The sequence below is a fragment of the Ceratotherium simum genome, chromosome 2 (genome assembly GCF_057802395.1).
Source record: "Ceratotherium simum simum isolate JZ-2026a chromosome 2, ASM5780239v1, whole genome shotgun sequence".
Classification (NCBI taxonomy): Eukaryota; Metazoa; Chordata; class Mammalia; order Perissodactyla; family Rhinocerotidae; genus Ceratotherium; species Ceratotherium simum.
Genome location: NC_141901.1, coordinates 3,474,274 through 3,491,084, shown reverse-complemented (window position 1 = coordinate 3,491,084; position 16,811 = coordinate 3,474,274). Strand labels below are relative to the sequence as shown.

General features: G+C 43.2%; 1 protein-coding gene across 1 annotated transcript in view; it reads right to left on the bottom strand.

Annotated features, from left to right (window-relative positions):
• Positions 1–9,847: 9,847 nt before the first annotated feature.
• The window catches only part of C4BPA (complement component 4 binding protein alpha), a 36,840-nt gene continuing 29,876 nt past the window's right edge, over positions 9,848–16,811 (bottom strand). The window contains exons 10-12 of the mRNA XM_087437369.1: positions 12,032–12,202; positions 10,808–10,983; positions 9,848–10,248 (exon numbers count right to left, since the gene is read on the bottom strand). Of these exons, the coding sequence (XP_087293495.1) occupies positions 10,075–10,248; positions 10,808–10,983; positions 12,032–12,202 (521 nt within the window). The 3' untranslated portion in view covers positions 9,848–10,074. The remainder of the gene's footprint in view (positions 10,249–10,807; positions 10,984–12,031; positions 12,203–16,811) is intronic.

Here is a 16,811-nt window from a genome sequence, read left to right as displayed (position 1 = left end):
TGCAAGGATCTGGATTATTTTTTAAAAGCCCCAGGTGATTCTCATATGCAACAAATTGGGGCGCCACTAGTCTAACAGAGATGCTATTCGTTTATTTCTCTATCTGTTCCATGGTCTACCTTTTTTCAGAATAGGGCTTTAGTAGCTAGGTGTCTGGACATCAGCAGTTTAACTCCTTGCAAAAGCATCAGTCTCAACTTATGTTTTAGCAGATTAGCTCAGTTCTTAGGAAAGGCTGATGCATTTGGCTAGTGGAAGAACAGCTCTACAGTTGGTGATGGCGTTATTCACTCTTGCTTATGAAATAACCCAGGAGATAAATTTTAATCTTCTACTTTAACATTACCTATTTTAATAAGAGTAAATAAGGTCCTCTTTCAAAACTATGTTTTGTTTTATCAACTAGTAGGAAATGTATAATCATTGTATTTCCCATTTTTTTCCTTGACTGAAAATAAACTCAAACAAAATTACTATATAAATCTAAAGTTTTAGTGAATTTTCTGCTACTCTTCCAGCCTTTCCTCCTCCATAGATCGAACTCCAAGCAACCCTTGAGTGGTTTTGACTTTGATTTTTATTTTAGCAACTTTAAGTTATACACGCTGTGCCAGTTATCACTGTATTGCCTTTTGGCTCCAAATTCACCATTCATTACAGCACAGTGATGATGGACAGAATTCCTGCAGACATTTCTGCTTTGCAGTCAGCATGATGGTAAGCTTTCTCAACAGAGGGTGCTGGAGGACCATTGTGGGAAGGAAGAACTCTCCTGCTCTTTCCTGCTGCTTCAGGGAGGGTTAGCAGTGTGACTATGAGGATAGCCAGTGGCACTCCGCCTCAGCCGTTTGCCCAGAATGCACAGTCCCATGGCCACCTTGCAGCTCTGAACTGGCCTGGCTGTCACATTCCTGTGGTTCTCCTGACAAGGGAGCTATTCCAGGCCTCTTGCCAGAGGAGCATTCTGTCTACAAGCCCTTACACCTGGCCACCAGCTTGCTTGCCTCCCCTCTCTGCCTTGTAGGCTTGCCGGTGGATTCCCTATCACTGTGCACACCTGCGCACCTGGCCACCGTCCACAGTTCCTCTTGCAGACACGGAATGCGCCACTGCCCCTGTGCCAGCTGCAGGCCCACCTGCGTAGTTGCCAGCTGCAGCCCACTTATGCTTTGCCTGCATTCTGGAGGGCTGGTTTTGGCAGACCAGCTCTGGTCCAGGCAACTAGGGAACTTCTCTGGGGTCTTTGTTGTAGTTCCATTGAATCAATTCCAACTCCTAGTGACCCTGTGTACAGCAGAGCAGGACCCTGCCTGGTCTTTTTGCACCATCCTCTCACCTTCTGGCACTATATCAGACCAGTGCTCTGCTGCTGTTCACAGGGTATATATATTTTTTTAATAGGTTTCCTCTTTTTTTTTTTTTTTTTGAGAGGAAGATCAACCCTGAGCTAACATCCATGCCAATCCTCCTCTTTTTGCTGAGGAAGACCAGCCCAGAGCTAAGATCCATGCCCATCTTCCTCCACTTTATGTGGGACGCCGCCACTACATGGCCTGACAAGTGGTGCATGGGTGCGCGCCCAGGATCTGAACCTGGGACGCCAGCAGCAGAGCATGCGCATTTAACCACTGTGCCACGGGCCGGCCCCTGTTCACAGAGTTTTCATGGCCATTTTTTTTAGAAGTGGGTGGCCAGGTCCTTCTTCCTAGTCTGTCTTATTCTGGAAGTTCCACTGAAATTTGTCCATCATGAGTGAATCTGCTGGTATTTGAAATACCGTTGACAGAGCTTTCAGCAACATAGTGATAGGTAGCCACCACAGTATGACAGATGGTAGTGTGGTTCCCTGACCAGGAAATGAACCCAGGCCACGGTGGTGAGAGCACAGGATCTTAACCACTAGAGCACCAGGGCTGGCTCTCTGGCATCAAGAGGGTTGCAAATACACCTTTTCCAGTGAGGTCTAAACCCCAGGCTTGGGAAGGGACCCCCTTTGAAGTTTGTCCTTCATTGAGTGACTTCCCTCAGCCCTAGGGTACCATGTAGAGTTTCTGTATATTCTATAGTTACTCTTTTAACACGGTTTAATAATTCTTTATATTAAACTTCCCCTATTTAAATTATTGTGTAGTTTCTACTTCCTAACTGGGCCCAGAATGGTACACGCACGTTTTGGTGTACCTTAAAGATAGAGATAATCTAAAACTTGTAATACTCAAGCTTCTGCTTGGTATTGAGCTAGATGACATCACAGATGTCTAAGAAAAAATTGTTTCTTAAAACAAAGTTTTTTAAATTACATAAATTCATTCAGAGTGTTTAAATATATATATATATATATTTTGTGTGTGTGAGGAAGATCAGCCCCGAGCTAACATCTGTTGCCAATCTTCCTCTTTTTGCTGAGGAAGACTGGCCCTGGGCTAACATCTGTGCCCATCTTCCTCTACTTTATACAGGACGCCACCACAGCACGGCTTGACAAGCAGCGTGTTGGTGCGTGCCTGGGATCCAAGCCTGCGAACCCCGGGCCAACGAAGCAGAGTGTGCGAACTTAAATGCTACGCCACCGGGCCAGCCCCTAAATATATTTTTAATAAAGGAGAATTCTTCATATCTTTAAATCTGCAAATAGGCTTATTATCAGTATGAGAAAGTTGATTATTTGCCTTTAAATTGGTGAAAACATAGGACTAGGAACAGTAACTCCTGGATTCAGAGAAACTTTAGAAAATAACATGTCCCTTTTTAGCTGCCATAAATACAAAGTGGCAATTTGATCAACACAGTCTCCTCAGTTAAATTTTTTTTGTGTGTGTGAGGAAGATCAGCCCTGAGCTAACATCCGTGCTAATCCTCCTCTTTTTGCTGAGGAAGACCGGCTCTGAGCTAACATCCACTGCCAATCCTCCTCCTTTTCTCCCCCAAAGCCCCAGTAGATAGTTGTATGTCATAGTTGCACATCCTTCTAGTTGCTGTATGTGGGACACGGCCTCAGCATGGCCCGAGAAGCGGTGCGTCGGGGCGCTCCCGGGATCCGAATCCGGGCCGCCAGTAGCGAAGCGCGCGCACTTAACCGCTAAGCCACAGGGAGGCCCCAGTTAAAATTTTTAATGGCAGAGCATCTAGTTTACTAATTTCTTTCTCTCCATGGTTGTTAAACCTAGAATAGAAACAGTTTACTTAGTTGTAATTTATTTTCCTGTAGTCAGAGAATATTTGACAGCAGAGGGTTTGTAGTTGACTTCTCTTAGGCTGAACTAAACTTTAGAACCAAATTGACATTTCATATAACTTTATATGTTTTTTACTCATGGTATAATTATTTAGCAGTGCTGTGGGCAAACCTCTGAGGGAAATTAGTCATAGTGGAAGGTAAAACATTTCACTTAAAACAAGGAGGTGAATGCAAATGCTCTGCCTTCCAGGCATGGGAGCAATTATTTCCGGAAAGAATAAAAATTCTCTCAATGTCAATAGAGCAAAAGTAATGTGGTGGTGGAAATAGGCTAAGGAGTGAAGGGAGAAAATGTAAATCAAAGAGAATATAGAAGCAGTAACCTCCTCATCATGCATGGTAGAAATTCAGGTTGTAAACAAGCAGGCAAAAGACCGGAGGATCTTTCTCTAGAGAAACTGGACAGCAAAGGAGAAGACAATAATAAGCATGAGTGTTTGGAGAGTCCCCCCCGCCTTATGTGTCAGGAGATAGGACAGCCAAAAACTCAGCGACTCAAATCAGGTAGAACTTTATTTTTCTTTTATGAAAGAAGAGGCATGGGGCATTTAGGGTGGTCAGCAGTTCTGCCCAACATGGCCAACCAGCGACCAGGTTCCTTCCTCCTCGTTGCTTCAACCTCCTGTGGGGTGCTGTCTCCCTCGGCGTGGCAGAAGTTGGCCCACCAGCACCCTGGCAGCATTTCAGCCCTCAGCACGGGTGAAGAGGAGGGGGAGAGCAGCAGCTGCTTTATCAAGAAGGTGACTAGAAGTCACACCCATTGGGAGCTTGCTTCAAGGGAGGCTCTGGGTGAAGAGCTGTGTGTCCTGCTGATGTTTAAAGTGATGGAAGTGGCTCTGTTCCTTAAAATGAAAAAGGAGGTTAATATAGGAAAACAATTAGCAGTCTCTGTTATACCACAATTTAAGTAAAAATGCCTCACTGTCCCATCAGACTGCAAGTACGCCCACTGTCAGCAAAGCTCGTTCAGGTACACAGAACTTTAAATGAGATTCTTCAGGCCTCACTCTTAATAAAGAACAACTGACCAATGATCATTAACAAAGGTTTGCAGGGAGCAAAATAACACTTCTCTATTACAAATAGCTCCATGGAGACAAGAATGAATCCAGGTGGAAAGAACACAATACTATTTAAAACAAAAACAAAAACAAAAAAAGAAAGAAAGAAAAAGAAAAGAATAAAAATCTTTTGGAAAATGTTATAAAATGTTCTTAAAAAATTGAAAAATTCAACAAATTTTGGAATATAAAGCCAAAAAAGTGTGTGGAGATTTGGGGGTAAGAATGAATACAGAAAACCTAACAGAAGTAGATAGTCAACAAGGAGATCTAATATCAGACTAGTAGGATCTCCATGAAGATAAAACAGTGAAGAAACATTACCAAAGAAATTATATAAGAAAATTTCTCAGAACAGAAGAACATGAATTTATAGATGGAAAGGGCTCATCAAGAACTGGCATAATTGGGGCCGGCCCCGTGGCGTAGTGGTTAAGTGCGCGCGCTCCGCTGCTGGTGGCCTGGGTTTGGATCCTGGGCCCGCACTGACACACCCCTTGTCAGGCCATGCTGTGGCAGCGTCCCACATAAAGTGGAGGAAGATTGGCACGGATGTTAGCTCAGGGCCAGTCTTCCTCAGCAAAAAGAGGAGGATTGGCATGGATGTTAGCTCAGGGCTGATCTTCCACACACACACACAAAAAAAAGAACAGGCATAATGACTGAAAAGATAAAATAGAGCAATGTACATCAACATGATATTTTAGAACATCATGGGTAATGACTGTATCCTAAAAGTTTCCAGAATGGAGGGAAAAATCGAGTCAGAAGTTGGGATGTCCTCTGATTTCTCAATAGCTATACTGGAAGTAATAAGACAATGAGAAATTCCTTTAAAATGAAAGAGAAAATTATTTTTAACCCAGCCTTCTAAACCCAGCCAAACTGTCAATCAGGTGTGAAAATGAAGACAGTTTCAAATACGCTAGGACCCAAAATTTTGCTCTCTATACATCATTTCTCAGGCAGTTCCTCAAGGATGGGCTCTAGTAAAATGAAAAATCAAGAAAAAGGAAAGCATGGATTCAAGAACCAGAGAAAGTCACAAAGCGAGTCTGCAGATGTGAGAGCATCTGGTGCATTTAAAGTGTAGCAGACACTGTCCAGTGTCCTGTCATGTCACTAGGGCCCTACCACTTCAGCACAGTCTGGACAACTTCCAACTGCCAGTTCTGCTACCTTTTGCCCAGACTTTCTCCAGAACCATTTAAAGCTACTCCAATATTCACTTAGTAGGACAAATGGGAGGTAATTAACACCTCCAGAAGCAGATCTCAATTAACAGTTGTTGTGTTAATACCCCAGCTCCCTCGCCTTAGGTGATCACTCTGAGTGATCTTTACCAGTTTCCACTGGGATTAGGCTCTGGTCATCCTAACTGGCTAGATAATATATCCCTTACTGGCTGCCTTCCCTTCCCTGTCTCACTGCCCTACTCAATCCCGGTGTCTCCTGCATCTCCCAAACAAACTACTGACACTTTAATTCTTGTTTCAAGGTCTGCTTCTGGTGGAACCCCAACTAAAACCAAGTGGGAAGGTAGAGGGCTTTGGCAGAAAGGCCCACGAGGACAAGAGCGGAGTTAATAAGTATTTGATGTCTCTGAACGTTGGAACGATTTGAGTAGACTGAAAAATCTCTTGGAGTATTTAAGAGGAATTGGAAATAGAAACATAGAAAACTAAGGAAGCGAGCAAACAGCAGCACTAAAAAGGGCACTACCAACACCAAAATAAAATGAAAGAAAGCTGTAAGGAAAGGCAACATGCTCACAGAACACTACTGGGTTTACTGGTCATAACATGTAAAAGTTATCACTGTTTTAATAATAACTATTGTTTGTGCAATAACTACTTTGGAAGAAAGAGGGAGGAAAAGCAGATGAGTAAATTAGACGATAATTGAATCTTTCTTTGTACTCAATAGATAAATGGATAATCCATGGAAAAAGAAGAAAAAAATATGTTATCTAAAAATATGGAGATAAATACCAGGAAAAAAATGCTACAAGAGATGACAGTGGTTCTCTGGGACTAAAGAAAAGGAACTTTGCAGATCCAAATAGTACACTAGTTTGTTAAATGTACATATAATTTAAATTAATTTTAAATAAAGTTAATAGGTCAAGAAATAGTTGCACTTGTAATATGGTTTATAGTTTATAGAGCTATGTACAAAAATTAAAATTTCAAATGTGAAATTTAAATTTAAAGTGTTAAGAGAGAGAGTAGTGGAGTCGAGCTATTTATAACCACCTTTATTGTTTCCATATTTGTTTGCATATACATGAATTTATTTTAGATAATTTTTGAAAGGCATTTAAATAAGAGAATAAATTAAAGAATGAAGGAATAATTCATATCGGTGTGAAGATAAGTCTCTGCGCTGCTACTTAATACTCACAGAGGATGGTAAGGAAGGAAACAGGAAGGACTGACATTTAAAAGCCTCAGCCATTCCTTCTGTATAGCTAAAGAATGCAGCTTGAGGTAGATAATTCTTTATCTGAGCACATTAATAATATGAAAATACAGGGCCGGCCCCGTGGCTTAGCGGTTAGGTGCGCGCGCTCTGCTGCTGGCAGCCGGGGTTCGGATCCCGAGCGCACACTGAGACACTGCTTCTCCCCCCATGCTGAGGCCACGTCCCACATACAGCAACTAGAAGGATGTGCAGCTATGGCATACAGCTATCTACTGGGGCTTTGGGGGGGAAAAAAATAAATAAAATCTTTAAAAAAAAAAATGAAAATATAAGCTATTCAATTCTAATCCACTAGTAAAATGCTGTGGAAGGTGACTTTTCAGATAGTGGGAATCTTAATTTCATTTCTGAAAATGGGAAAAATTATTCTTTCCCAGCGCATCCCAATATCCAAACCAATTTCTCAGTATTCATAAAACATTCTTAAACACAGCTACAAAAATCTACCAAGGATGTCTATGTATGTAATGCATTTAAAACATCTACTATTTAATTATCTAATAATTAGTGAACTCCTTACTGAGTATAATTGCATACAGTATACAATGATACTATACAGTATCAAATTCAAATTGGTTTTTATTCTATTCTAAAGAAAACATGTACTATAGTAAAAAAAACAATAAAATATCATGATATAAATAATAAAATAGAAAATTAATTCAACTAGCATGTAACAAAATAAAATAAACAAGCAAAGTCATGTTTTAAAATTATTACGCAATGAATGAAGACTTTTCTGAGTGAGGTTTGGTGGCAAGGGAGGGAGATGAGGGTGCGTAGTCACTCTTGCTGGTGGGAGAAGGTAAGTGAGAACTCCTAAGAGCCAGTGAGTGAAACAGAAATTGCCAGATATTCATCCACATGCAACCCCAAGGAACTGGTCAACGTCCTCTCCTCCAGGCGCGTTGGTGTTGGGAGTAGATGGAGAACCACCGCAGGAGACACAGACATAAACACAACGGGCACCTGTTTGGGTTTCCTTTGCTTATGATTACACAGCTCCTGCTAACATCAGACAATGCTGGCAAATCATTTTTTTTGAAATGAAACATCTGCCCCCCTTCTTCATAAGGCAATGGCAATTATTTTTCCATATGTTCTAAAACATATTTAAAATTTTTCTTATAAGATATCCAGGTTCCTTTCCTTCCTCTCACTCAAACCCTCAATGAGCATCAGGATGAACAAGTTCCTCTCTTGTAAATCCTTCTAATATGGCTTTCCTAAGCCTCCTCAGCTCACCCGCATTCCAGACGGTATCTTCCACTTCCTCAGATCATATTTTTCGTGAATAATGTGGAGATGGTAGTTATAATACACAAGACATTTAAACAGTGAGAGCAGATGGCGATGCAATCCTAGTCACAGAATGTTGAGGCACCACTGGGGCTTGTGCTGCATCCTCATACTCCGAACCAAAAAGGGGAGCATCGGTATTTGTGATAGTGGACTGTTGACTTCTTGGTGAATTTCAGTTGTTTTCTAGGCAGTAGTAGAAAATATTTGATTTGTGAGAATTCAGATAGTAAGAGATACCAGAATAGGAACAGAGCCCAATGGGAGATGGAAAACTAAACAGCTCACTCTAAAAAAATGAGGGGAATTGCGTTAGGGGCAGCAAAAAGCAAACTGTTGCTGGGGTCTGATAAAGGGACGTGAGAGATTCGAGTAGGGAAAGAGTGATAGACTAGAACAGTGTGTCAACAGAGAGCCACAGAGAAAAGGCAACTGCAGAAGAGGCCATGTGTGCTCTGCCCATATCTCTGCCCCGGAGGTTACCGCAAGCAGCCCCATAGTGCATTGGCTACCAGTGTCTCTGCCTGAGGGTGATCCCAGCCCTCAGGAGCCTGCTCAGCTGGCCCGCAGTGTGAGTCAGATGTGCTTGGGAGTCAATGCTGCTGGAGCGAGTCTTCATCAACGAGAGGAGGGATTGGTAGATAAATACCCCAGGTCCTTGTCCTGGGAAGGACAAGTCCAAATTGTGTTCCATGTACTCTCAGAGGGTGGTCAGCATGATTGAGTGTCTGTTAGCAACAGCAATGACCTCCTTGATAATATTCCCTATTTAGTCACTCCTCCCTTTCCCATCTTACTATCCTACCCAGTCATAGTGCTTTCTGGGACCACCTCCCAAGGAAACTAGTTACCCACAAATCTTTGTCTCAGGAGAAACCCAAAATAAACATCAACCAAAAGGAACTCCTAGAGCAGGAGCAGGCAAATGGCTTTTAAGACCATAGATAGATATCTTTTGTGTTAAGTAGGTTTCTCTAACAGTTCAAGCCCCTCTGTTATATCTACAGTTCAGTGAAAGCCTGCTATACACCATTGCTTCATTAGAGGATGTTTGGACAAATTAAATGAAAGAGGCCAATATTCCCCATAGGGTTCTGTGCACAAAAGAGAGATGAGACAACCAAAGGAGCTGAGATATGAGTGAGAGAGAGATTTCAGAGGGTGCAAGAGTTGGAGGAAGTGATGAGTGGAAGGAATAAAAGCCTCCAGAATATCCCGAGATGTAAATGTGAGTGATATCGGGTTTCTCCTTATGTGTGGGATAGTTGCTTGAGCCATTTTACTTTGTTATTGAGGAAAATGAGGACCAAATCAGATGGAGGACTTGGGATGCACACGTGGCTGCTGTGTGGGCTTCACGTTCATCAGTCTTTCAGAGTTCAGTCTGGCAGGATGGAACAAGGGGGTCAGACACAAACATAAATCCCCTTCCTGTAAGGCAAAAGTCAAGAGGTAGCAGTAGTGAGGCGGAGGCCCAGCGCATGGGAGTTTAGAAAAGGGCCCAACTCCCTTCAAACGGGAGGAAATGGACAAGGCTTTCAGGGTGTGATGACATTTAATCCAAATACTGAGGATCAGAGTGATTTGCACATGTGGAGTAAAGGCAATCCAGGGCAATGTATCGGTGAAAACCCAAATCCATATTTCCAAGTACGGACTAGAGTAAAATAAATGTATTAACTTTATGTAATGGGTTTGTTTAGGGACCTCATTTCATGGAGTCCTAATGACCACGAAGACAAAACAGTTTTTGATATGTAAATTTTTTAATTGAAAAATATGTGCACTTTGTGTCCAGGAAAGCAAAAGCATGAGCCACACAGATGATCGATAATTCTACAATCTCAAAGCATAAACATTAACCAATTATCCTTTCTAGATATTTATTACCAGGAATGATGGCGCAAAAGAGATGGCAAAGTTGATAAACTGAAGGGATCCATGTTGTATTGAAGGCGGCAAGGCACGTTCTGCTCCCTCTTTTGGGAAAAATTACAGTGGCGACTTCAGAGTGAATTTCTCTTCCTTGCCTAACTGTTGTTGTAGTAGTTCAATCTCCAGATACAGCTTATACAGCTCCAGGGCCATTTTCACGTCCTCCGGGCTTGGGAGACACTTCATGAGTTTTCTGCCTATGACCACTTGCTCACAGCCTTCAGGGACCTCCTAAAAGAGACACAGGTGGTGAGTGTGGTTGAGTGGCTTCTCCCTAAACTGTGAAGCAGAGTGGGGGGTGCATTCTGACAATGGCAGGACCACAGGATCAGAACCAAGACCAACCCCAGGACTGGTGGGTGAGTGGGAAAAGCAGAAAACACTTTGGGGCCCACCATAGTCTTCCCCAGAGGGATATAGATCTGTTCTGAGACAGCTTCCCAGAAGGCCTCTATGGGGACAGAGGCTATTTCTGCTGACCATCCAGAAACAGAACACAGTACACTGTATAGTTTAGAAGAAGCAAAGTTCTGAGTCAGTACTCCCAGGTCTCTGAGACTCTCCTCACCCTAAGGCGCTCAGTTTTTCCTGTTCTCAAGTGAGAGCCAGAAAACTCACCGCTCCTGACTCCCCAGAGCGCTTCAAGTCAAAAAAGAGAGTTCCTCTGAATGCCACAGAAATGAACCCTGACAAGTCAGATCTCACCGTTGCTGGCGGGGACAGTGCTTTGGGGGAGGCACCATTTTTAGGGTCTGATAGCACAGGAACTTCCTTGAATTGTGCCACTTACCCACTCACACTTGGGTACCTCGGGGTACCAGGTTCTGTCCTCTGAGCAAGTGATACTTTGGGGACCAACCAAACCATAGCCAGAGTCACACTGGACGGTGACATTTTCAGGTGTAATATACTGATCCTTAACCACAAGGAGCTGTCCATGCTCTATCCGCGGTTTTAGACACAGAGCTACGATGGAAACACAATTTTAAGTAATCTGCAAATCTAAGAAAAAAGACATGACGACAGGCTAGGATTATAAGAATGAACTATAGTAGATGTTGCTAATCGTTTTATCTTTTTTTTTCATTTTGATAACAATAATATTAGTTAACATTTTTATTGAGCCTTGGCTACACATCAGATTTGAATTGAGCATTTTCTGTAACCATCTCATTTAAGTCTCATTCAGCTCTATAAAGTGAGTACTGTTGTTATTTCCGTTTTATCTAGGAGAAAGTAGAGATACAGACAGGTTAAGAAACTTGTCCAAGGTCACGGTCATAATGTTTCTAAATAAACATGACAGGATATAAAAAGGGCATGTGACCCCAGATTCTCAGCTAACAAAGCAAATATCCCTCGTATCTTGATGCCTGCAAGACACTGGGTATGAACTTTTCCCTCTTGCCTATCATCCTCCTGTGTGCAATGGAGACAATGGTGTCAAATCATCCCTGGAGTTGTTGAGGGCAAGGTGATATTAAACCTGTGTGTATATAAAAATCAGACCCGATCTTGCCTTCTCCTGATCCCACAACAGGGTGGCAAACTAGAAGTCCCCCACTACACACCTACATCAAGGCAAGTGGTGCCCTGCACAAGGCTCTGATAGATAAACCTCTCATTTATGATGTTTGGAATTAGCCCACAAGAGCCTACATTCATGCTAGAGTAAGCTTCTGTGAAAATTTTGCTATGGGCCACAGTTACACTCAGATAAAATGTGCCACTTATAGGATATTTCTGGAAACATATGAGAAACTAGGAATAGGGGCTGCCTCAAGGAGGCTGAATTTTGTGACTGGGAAAAAGAAGTAGGGGAGAGATTATTGCTTCTGCACGTCCCTTATACTTTTTTGCATTGGGTACCATCTGATTATAGTAATTATTTAAAATAAATCAAATCAAATCAAATGTTTTCATGCTGCCTCTGGCCGAGAAGAAACCTTACTCTGAATTCTATCATGACAGTTCCACCCACTTAGCAATGATCTGAAAAGGGACCTGAAGTTACCTTTACATTGAGGAGCTGCAGATGACCACTGTGACAAACGGCAGGAGAGTCTGGCCTGTCCAACCAGAGTGTATCCTTCGTCACATTCATATATAAACTCATATGTGAAAAGACTGTATGCATCAACTTCTTTATGACGTCCGTGGTCAATGGTAGGAGGAAAATTGCAATCTTGATGGTGGGACATAAAAGTGAGAGAGCATGAGCTTGTAGAATATATACAATAACACACCCCAGAACCTGTGTGGTTTGTAGGCTTCATTCTGTCCTGTCATCTTCTCTGCCCACAGGATCACTTAGCCAAACCCAAGACCTGTGCTGCCCTCCTGTAAGCCTCAGGCTGAGGAATCATTGTGGCTCTCCTATTAGACCACTCGGTGGGTTGTTGGCCCAATCCCCATACTGGGTCCTTGGCCTATGGGGTAAGAGCTATCATATCCAGGAAGGCCAAGTAGAAGCCATTGATACTGCCCACACCCCTCCCCCTTGAAGCAAAGAAAGTAAATTTAAAAAATATATCATGTACCAAGGAGTAGGGGGGAAGGGGGAAATTAGCGCAACTCTTAAAGATCTAAAGATGCATGAGTGGTCATCCCCATCGTATTCCCATTTACTTCACCAGTTTGTCTACTACAAAAACTAGGATTCTGGAGAATTACAGTAGACTGTTGAAAACTCAACAAGATTTTAGCTCTTATTGCAGCTACTGCACCAGATGTGGTATCTTTGTTAGAACAGATAAATGTATCTTCCGGTAAATGAGGCCACTGATTTAGCAGAGGCCTTCTTTTCCATCTCTATCAGAAAAGGTCATGGGCTGGCCCCGTGGCTTAGTGGTTAAGTGCACGCGCTCCGCTACTGGCAGCCTGGGTTCGGATCCTGGGCGTGCACCGACGCACCGCTTCTCTGGCCATGCTGAGGCCGCGTCCCACATACAGCAACTAGAAGGATGTGCAATTATGACATACGACTATCTACTGAGGCTTTGGGGAAAAAAAATGAGGAGGATTGGCAATAGATGTTAGCTCAGAGCCAGTCTTCCTCAGCAAAAAGAGGAGGATTAGCGTGGATGTTAGCTCAGGGCTGATCTTCCTCACAAAAAAAAAAAAGAAAAGAAAAGAAAAGAAAAGAAGATCAGAAACAGTTTGCATACACATGATGTATTTGCAGGTTTAACTCCGGGCTGTGGTAACTCACCTGCCCCTGTCATAATAGAGTCTAAAGATATCATGACCATCTGGACATCCACATAATATCACACTGATCCAGTATATCAATGGCATCATGTTAATTCTACTTAATGAGCAAGAAGAAGCTAGCATGATGTGAGATCATAGGAAAAAAAAATGTATACATTGGTCTCTGCTCCGATTCCTGGCATAGAGCTCCTAAAACCCGTGTAAATTCCTAAGTGCTAAGAGGACTAGGAGTATCTTTTGTTCTCTTGAGGTGACTCTGGGTGGGCTCCTGGATGGGGGCTGGTCCCCAGAAAGAACAAGCCATCATTAGAAGCTTGGAATTTTCAATCCCACCCTCCCCCATCCTCCAGAGAGGGGAGAGGGGCTAGAAACAGAGTTAATAATTGATCATGCCTACATAAGGAAGCCTCCATAAAATCCCCATAGTACAGATTTCAGAGAGCTTCCAGGTTAGTGAAGGAGAGTGATGCAACTCTACTCCACGGGGACAGAAGCTCCTGCACTAGGGACCCCCCCATACCTCATTCTATGTATCTTTTCATCTGGATGTTTACCTGCCTCCTTTATCATATCCTTTAATAAACTGGTAAACATAAGTAAGTGTTTCCCTGAGTTCTGTGAGCTGTTCTAGCAAATTAATAGAACCTGAGAAGGGGTCGTGGGAACCTCTGATTTGTAGCCAAGTCGAACAGAAGTTGTGGGTAACTTGGGGACCTACTACTTGCGACTGGCATCTGGAGTGGGGTGGCAGTCTTGTGGGACCAAGCCCTTAACCTGCGGGATCTGATACTATCTCCAGGTAGGTAGTGTCATAATTGAGTTAAATTGTAGGACATCCAGCTGTGTTGTGGAGAATTCTTTGGTGCGGGGGGAGAAACCCCATATATTTGGTCACCAGAAAAGTTGTGAGTGTTCTGAATGAGTAGTAAAAGAGACACACAGGAGAAACAGGATGTGGAGGGAAGGACTGGGTTTTTCCAATTTGCATGATGATGCTCCAGAGTATAGAAGGTAAAGAGTCAGGCATTTGCCACATCAGTAAAATTTTTAGAGGTTCAGGGGTCAGGACTTGCTAGGCTATCCCATCCAAACTGAAGTCAAATTATTGCAAATTGCACATCCCATCACGAAGAAGAAAGCACAATGCCTTGTAGACCTTTTCAGATTCTAGATGCAGTGTATTCCATACTTGGGAATATTATTCCAATCCATATGCTAGGTGACACAGAAGACAGCCAGGTTTGAGTGGGGCCATGCTGGCAAAGGACTGAGCGGCAGATCCAGTCTGCAGTGAAAGCATCCCTGTTGCTTGGAGCTTAGGACCCTACAGAGCCTGCTGTACTGATGGTGGCTATAGTAGCAAAACGTGCAAATGCCATAGACCCTCGACATCCTGACCTACACCATGCACTGCTGCAGAAAATTAGGTGCTTTTTGAAATATGACACTTGGCGTGTTACGTGGTCCTGACAGTAACAGCTCCTGACCTTGGGTCATCAAGTGACCATGTGCCAGAATCACTCATCATGAGGTTGGTCTACCAGACTCATCAAATTGTAAGGCCAGGCAGGCAACAATCCATTATAAAATGGAAGTGGTGCATCTGGGATTGAGCATGAGCAGGACCAGATGACACAAGCAAGCTATACAAACAGGGAGCTCAGATGCTCCTTGTGCCCATCAACTGTTGGACAAGTGCCTCTTCCTTCGCTCACACTTATGGCTATATGGGGTATCCATTATAGCCAACTGGCAGAACAGAGGAAAGCCTGAGCCTGCTTCACAGAGAAGTATTTTTGGTACATGTGTGCAAGCTAAAATGGATGGAAGCTGCATGAGAGTCCAATCAGGGGTGGTCTTAAAGACAGTAGTAAGGGGAAATCTTCCTCATAGGCAGAGCTTTAGGTGGTACCTCTGGTCGTTCTCTTTGTCGGAAAAAGAAGTGGCCTAAGGATACATTAAATTAGAATTCATGGCCTGGAATGAATGGCTTGTCTGTCAGAGCCCTTGAGGACAAAGATGGGAAGATTGGGCACGAGGAGATCTGGAGTAGAAGTAGGTGACTGGACATATGGGAGTGACTGGGAAATGTGAAGTTTTTATTTGGCATGTTAAAACCAGCAGACCATCCCCAATGGAAGAGGCGTTAAATAACCAAGTAGAAAAAAACATCTCAGCCAGTGGAAGTCAGCCATCCTCTGACATTGGCCTCACCAGCACTGTCATGAGAGGAAGAGGAGCAAAGCGGCTGTGGAGGTGTAAAATATGAAACAAAACAGAGTCACTTATGTCTAAGGGCTTTAACATGGAGCTAGGAGGCTATTAAGGAAGTGGGTCTTATGCACATCCTCATCGGGGACTTTTGAGCTGAGTCAAGGCACAAATATTGAGAGATCGCTGCAAGAAATCGGCAACTCACCACGCGGATGGGACTTTTGCCTCCCTCTAGCTGTAGCCTTAGCAATCAATTGTGTTTACCCAAGATTAGCTTTCCACAGTCAACCCCAATTAACATTCTTTGTAATCAAACCTCCCCCTTTTGCCTTTAAAAGCCCCTGCCTCTTACTCCCTAGTGGGACACTATTTGGGTTGCTACCTAAATCTATGTACCCCAAATTGCATGATCCCAAATTAAATGCCTCTCTGCTTCTCATTTTGGCTCTTTACTTTTAGGTTAACAGTGGTGTGGGGGATCAGAATTGGCCACTCTGAAATGTGTCTCTTTGCCTTGCCTTGATTATTTTTGAAAACAAAAAACTCTGAAAAGACCTTCGACTTCCCCCTAACTGCCTAAAAGAATTTAAGATAGAAGGCCTGTCCCCAGGGTAGGCCATCACCATAGACAACTCTGGGTATTGATAAACTGGGAGGGTCCTTGCTAAGCCCATCCTTATCAAAGTTCTGTTTACCAAACATTTGCTTTTCCATCTCCATGTGAATTGCCTTCCTCCCCTTTGAAGTCCTAAACCACTACCCCCAACACCTTCCTTTGTCTTTAGCTAAAAGTGCTATTTCAAGTGGCAGCTTTGGCCATTCTGGCTGAATTACCCAGTTTTCCTGGGTTTCTCCCATGTATACATGTTATAAAGCTTTGTTTGATTTTCTCCTGTTATTCTGTCTCATGTCAATTTAATTCATAGACCAGCCAGAAGGACACAGAGTGGGTAGAGGAATTCTCTTCCTCCCCTACAGTGGCGTGGATGGAGGATAAGCATGGGCCCAACAGCATGGATTCCCACTTACTAGGGCTGCGGTCACTGCTTCTCCATTCCGCCAGCAACAATGCCAAGTCCCTGATATGATACCATCCCTTGAGACAACCAAAAAGCCACTTGGTAACACGTTGACTATATTGGACCCTCTTCCACCTGGAAGGAAGAGATATCTGTTCTGACAGAAATAAACAACTATCCAGGTATGGGTTGGCCTTTCCTTCCTTCAGGACTTCAGTTGCACTGTTATCTGAAGGATTATAGAGTGTTTAAACAATTGACATAGGATCCCACTACATGCAACTAGAAGACTCACTCACAGCAAAAGAGATGTGGCAGTGGGACCACGGCCGTGGAATGTACTACTCA